The 6,000-nt window shown below is 45.4% G+C and overlaps 1 protein-coding gene across 1 annotated transcript in view; it reads right to left on the minus strand.

The window, feature by feature from the left end:
* The window catches only part of LOC139409112 (actin-binding LIM protein 1-like), a 118,761-nt gene extending 113,155 nt beyond the window's left edge, over positions 1–5,606 (minus strand). The window contains exon 1 of the mRNA XM_071153839.1: positions 5,219–5,606. Coding sequence (XP_071009940.1) covers positions 5,219–5,447 — 229 coding nt within the window. The 5' untranslated portion in view covers positions 5,448–5,606. The remainder of the gene's footprint in view (positions 1–5,218) is intronic.
* Between the last annotated feature and the right edge of the window lie 394 nt (positions 5,607–6,000).

Genomic DNA, 6,000 nt, shown 5'->3' on the forward strand with positions numbered 1-6,000 from the left:
ATCACTGGGGGCAAACTACCTGCCCTCCAGGACACCTACACCATCTGATGTCACAGGAAGATCAAAAAGTTCATCAAGGACAACAACCACCCGAGCCAATGCCTGTTCAACCCACTATCATCCAGATGGCGAGGTCAGTACAGGTGCATCAAAGCTGGGACCGGGAGACTGAAAAACAGCTTCTATCTCAAGGCCATCAGACTGTTAAACAGCCATCACTAACATTGAGTGGCTGATGACAACATACTGACTCAAATCTCTAGCCGCTTTAATAATTAATAATTGGATGTAGTAAATGTATCACTAATCACTTTAAACAATGCCACTTTATATAATGTTTACATACCCTACATTACTCATCACATATACTCATATATCACATATACACACATACTGTACTCTATACCATCTACTGCATCTTGCCTATGCCACACGGCCATTGCTCATCCATATATTTATATGTACATATTCTCATTCATTCCTTTACACTTGTGTGTATAAGGTAGTTGTTGTGAAATTGTTAGATTACTTGTTGGATATTACTGCATGGTTGGAACTAGAAGCACAAGCATTTCGCTACACTCACATTAACATCTGCTAACCATGTGTATGTGACCATTAAGATTTGATTTGATTTGGTGGTTCCAAACTTCTTCTATTTAAGATTGATGGAGGACTGTGTTCTTGGAGACCTTCAATGCTGCAGAAATGTTTTGGTACCCTTCCCCAGATCTGTGCCTCGATACAATCCTGTCTCGGAGCTCTACGGACAATTCCTTCGACATTATGGCTTGGTTTTTATTCTGACATGCACTGTCAACTGTGGGACCTTATATAGACAAGTGTGTCTTTCCAAGTCATGTCCAATCAATGTAATTTACAATAAGTGGACTCCAATCAAGTTGTAGAAAACGTGTTTCCAGAGTGAGCTGTTTTCTCATTTGTGACTGGAAGTCCAGTAGGTAGCAAGCTAGCAAAGTTAGCCAGTTAGTTTGGGTGCTTGACTGCTGTTGTTAGGTCAGAACGCTTGGATCAATCCTACTTTTCGTCCAGAGCATTGAGTGTGCGCTTCGGGACTTCAGAGCGCTAAACGCTCTGAATTTACGAACGGCCAATCTGACAATGCTCTGAGTTTACCAACGCCCAGAGCACAATCTGGCATTCCAGATTAAATTCATTAACACACCCATAGTATAAACCAGCCTTTAGGCTTCAAATCTTTGGTTGTTTAGTACATAGCCTCACAAAGCTTAAGAGGGTGTGAACGATTCTGGATGGGTGTCGACAAAGAATAGCTCTCCAGTAGGTACCAAAAATTCAAGGGCCATTTTCTCAAAGTTGATTAACTTTCAAAGCAGAATTACTTTCCCATTGTTGCTCAACTGTAGTGTATGATATACCATTTTCTATCTCTGAGTCTACTTTTATCCAATGCAAAAAACAACATTTCAAATTTTGTAACATATGCCTGAATCTATGGCAAACAAGAGGATGGTCAAACATACCATTCCACTACTGGAGTATCCCCAGCATCATTCAGGGTGAGATAACATTCCAATTAGTCAATGGGTCTCGTTGGCATGCAAGCCGCATCTCCCGAATGTCTGCACCCAACTGTTGTAGAATTTGATACTGATCACCACACATTGAAAAGCTGACATAATTACAAGAGTAGGGACTAAAGATACAAAATCCTTCAAGGAACCTTGAACCCCAAAATATCTAATTCTGATGTCTGAGCCCACTTGTTTTTCTTAGAGCAGATTACAGTAGCCACAAAAATATGTTTACACACCCATCCATTTCATATATGGGAGAAATTAGTGATATGAGAAAACATGGTTGTATTATGTTCTACCTTGGGTAGGGATATCAACAACAAGAAAAAGAAGACGATGGCAGTATTGTCAGCAGCACCTGTCTTATTACTAAAGAAATGCGTTAATTTAGGTAATTTTTCTGTTCAAATTAAATGTTCACCGCTCTGAAAGCTTATTATTGCTGCAGCTTAATTTCAATGAAAGTCACGTTTGCAATCATATCACGTGAAACAATGCACTGGAACTCTGTCAGGGTGGAATAGTCCATTATTATTAACCAGTCTGTGGGTGATTAATGACGCTTGTTTCTACCATTACGAGAAAACCTATATAATATATGTATAGAAATACATTATTGATCTATTAGGAATTATTATTGGGCTCTATAGAGTAATTTCCTTTTTTTGGTCCTTTTTTGTCAACAATGTGGCCTCATTAACCTGGGCACAGTGGACAGGCACTGTACGGATGCTGGACATATTTTAAAGTAGACGAACATGCACAGGTAATCTACTTAACCTACTTTTTGAAGTTATTTGTTTGACAATCAGATGAAAACTTCATGACTGGTTGTGATCAAGACAAATTTAAAAAGTAATACATTTTTACAGTTAAATTACGTCTTTACTTGGTCCATTTAAAAATCTAGAGACCCACGAGTGTCAAGGTATGATTCACACGCTGGCTGGCTCTTTTAAGTGAATTTACTGATGTATGATAATACCCTCATGTAAATCCTGACCTTGAATGCAAACACAAACAAAACTTTTGGAAGTGATTTATGATTTATTTGAACAGGGAAATGTACCATGCCTAAACTGGAGCATTTAATGCGTTGAACTATCATAATTATATTGAACTAATCCACCTTGCATCGATTAAGGTTCAAAATGTTATGGCCCCCCTAAACTGGGTCTGTGCCCCACCTTGGCCACTACATTCAAAATGTTCTGGACACGCCACTGGTTGGGGAGCCTCGAGCTGAGAATATTATTTTTTTTAAATGCCCAGCTCATGAGGCCTCTTGATGATGGGATGTGAGGTCTGAAGAATCATATTAGCCTGGGTTTCACTGTTTGTTTGTGGGTGATTGTTCCTGTCTTTGTGTATTGTTCACCAGATAGGCTGTATTAGGTTTTGAGTTCTCACGTTTCTTGTTTTGTTTTTCGTTAGTTTGTTCATGTATAGTTTCGTCAATAAATACAATGAACAACCACCACGCTGCGCTTTGGTCCGCCTTTACTTCAAATTGCCTCTCAGCCAGGAGAGTCCACCACCTGTGGAGCGCACGGTGTCCCCAGTGCGGGTGCACATTTAGCCAAGTTAAGTGCGTCTCCTTGGGCCGGCTTAATAACCCAACACAAATTCCTGGGCCTGTCCGGCGCCTCTGCCGGATCCCGCCTGTCCGGCGCCGCTGCCGGAGCCTCCCGCCTGTCCGGCGCCTCTGCCGGAGCCTCCCGCCTGTCCGGCGCCTCTGCCGGAGCCTCCCGCCTGTCCGGCGCCTCTGCCGGAGCCTCCCGCCTGTCCGGCGCCTCTGCCGGAGCCTCCCGCCTGTCCGGCGCCTCTGCCGGAGCCTCCCGTCTGCCCGGCGCCTCTGCCGGAGCCTCCCGTCTGCCCAGCGCCAGCGCCGCCCGTCTGCCCAACGCCGCCAGCGCCGCCCGTCTGCCCAGCGCCGCCAGCGCCGCCCGTCTGCCCAACGCCGCCAGCGCCGCCCGTCTGCCCAGCGCCGCCAGTCCTGCCGCCAGTCAGCCAGGGGCCGCCAGTGCCGCCAGTCAACCAGGGGCCGCCAGTGCCGCCCGTCAGCTGCCGCCAGTTGCCGCCAGTCAGCCAGGGGCCGCCAGTGCCGCCAGTCAGCCAGGGGCCGCTAGAGCCCCTCCGCCCGGAGCAGCTGCCCCTCTGTCCCGAGCAGCTGTCCCTCTGTCCCGAGCAGCTGTCCCTCTGTCCCGAGTGCAGCCCCTCAGCTATTCCCCTATAGGTCAAGGTTTTGCGGCCGGAGTCCGCACCTTTGGGGGGGGGTACTGTCACGGACCTCTATTTCCTTTGTTTTTGTATTTATTTAGTATGGTCAGGGCGTGAGTTGGGTGGGCAGTCTATGTTTGTTTTTCTATGTTTTGGGGCAGTTCTATCTCTCAATCAGAGGCAGGTGTCATTAGTTGTCTCTGATTGGGGGCCTGGGTTTCACTGTTTGTTTGTGGGTGATTGTTCTGTCTTTGTGTATTGTTCACCAGATAGGCTGTATTATGTATTTCTTGTTTTGTTTTTCGTTAGTTTGTTCAAAGTTTCGTCACAGAGATGATAGTCATGTGATAAGAGCGAGTTAGTTATCATGCACATCTTACAATCTAAGGTACATCCCAAATGGCATCCAAACTGCACTTACATACCTATTGACCCTGGTCAAAAATAGTGAACTATATAGAGAATGGGCTTCCATTTGGGGCATCCATCTTTAAACAACCAGTTTCCAACCTGACCATGACATAAAATAAGTCATAATGAAGTCATTGCAACTTTTCCAACCCCCGCTGTGGATAGATGTACATACTAAGTATAAGAAAACGCTGTCCACCACGGAGGATGGACCAATGATCAATAATTTTCAACTGATCAACTTCAAGTAGTGCACTATATAGGGAATAGGTTTCCATTTGGGATATAGCCCATATCTCACAGCCTGACGTGCAGTCAATGGACGAATAAGGTCAGGAAAGTCCTCATCCAAACTGTAATCCTGATGTAAACCACCATGTTGGTTCCTTACTTGGCAGACTGTGGCCCTTTTCCCTGCATAAGTTTTATATTACATAAATTCTGAGAAGACAGCAATACATTTTGGACTTTGCAATAACACTTTTTTGGAGTAAATAAGATATGATTGCGTAACACACCACAAACGTGGACGTACACACACACACACACACACACACACACACACACACACACACACACACACACACACACACACACACACACACACACACACACAGGCCAGTGCTGCAGTGCCTGAAGTGGTATAATTACTCACTTTCAATACAATTAAAATGAAGTAATCTCAATCTCTGTGCAACGCCTTATCAATTCACTTTCATAATCTGCTTTATCCGCCTACTCACAAACAGCACGCTGAGCTTTGACTGATGCTGCACTTGGACCACAGCACTTAATGCTAATATCAAACCGTACTCAAAAAGTATGTAGAGCTAGTTGTATAACTCTGAAAAACAATGGCGAGTTCAAAGTGACTAATGAAGAGTAAAGAGATTAATAGATACATGCAGGCAAGCAGGCTGGCAGGCAGACACAAAGACAGATAGACCAGTAGACAGACAGACAGATAGACACCAACAGACAGACAGATTTTCCCTGCCAGGACTTCCTACCCCATACCATAGTCCTACCTGGTGCCAGATCGATAAGTCTCTCACTCAGGTAATAGTCGTTAGGGTTGAGGTACGGCAACTGCTGCATGTACACTTTGGGAATGAGGTAGAGCACCTCAGCCACTTGACCGTCCTCAATGATGGACATGCGCTTGACTGAGTTTTTATGTTTGATGCGGGTGAGGCGGTCCACTGTGTGGCTACGGTTGGAGCTACACAGCTTGCCCAGGCTGTTGAGGGTGGGCATGTTGCCCGGTTCCCCCTCAGCCTTCCCACAGAGCAGGGTGCAACACTCTAAATACAACTCAGCCAGAATCCTAGGATGGCTTTCAGCTCTACCAAGATACTTCAATCCTCCAGTGCAGAGGACTTCGACAAAAATGTGGGGACAGGCCTCTAAAATCTCAGAGCTGTGAACATGTCAGACATCCACCATCACAGGTCATGTAAAGATCCAAAGAGAGAGCGTAATGCAGATTTCCAAAGGAATCTCCTCCTGTAGATCTCCTTCAAGTGGACATCCCAGACCTCCAGAGCAGAGGTGACTCCTCAAAAATGGAACCTGTATCAAAGGCTTCAGGGTCGAGGTCAAGACAGCAAACAGCACAGAGCACTGACCACATAGCATAGCCTAAAGGTATACAGCAGAACAGTGTAGGGGTAAAGAGGCTTACTGTGTCTTCCACCCAGCCAGATCAGCCAGCTTCTTCCCCCTCTTCACTAAGCAGCTTAGGGCTGACGTAGACTCCATGATTATCTTCAGGGTGGGGTTAGGTGACCTGGGTACACTGTAAAGGGGT

This window comes from Oncorhynchus clarkii, chromosome 1 (assembly GCF_045791955.1).
Source record: "Oncorhynchus clarkii lewisi isolate Uvic-CL-2024 chromosome 1, UVic_Ocla_1.0, whole genome shotgun sequence".
In the NCBI taxonomy this organism is placed as follows: Eukaryota; Metazoa; Chordata; class Actinopteri; order Salmoniformes; family Salmonidae; genus Oncorhynchus; species Oncorhynchus clarkii.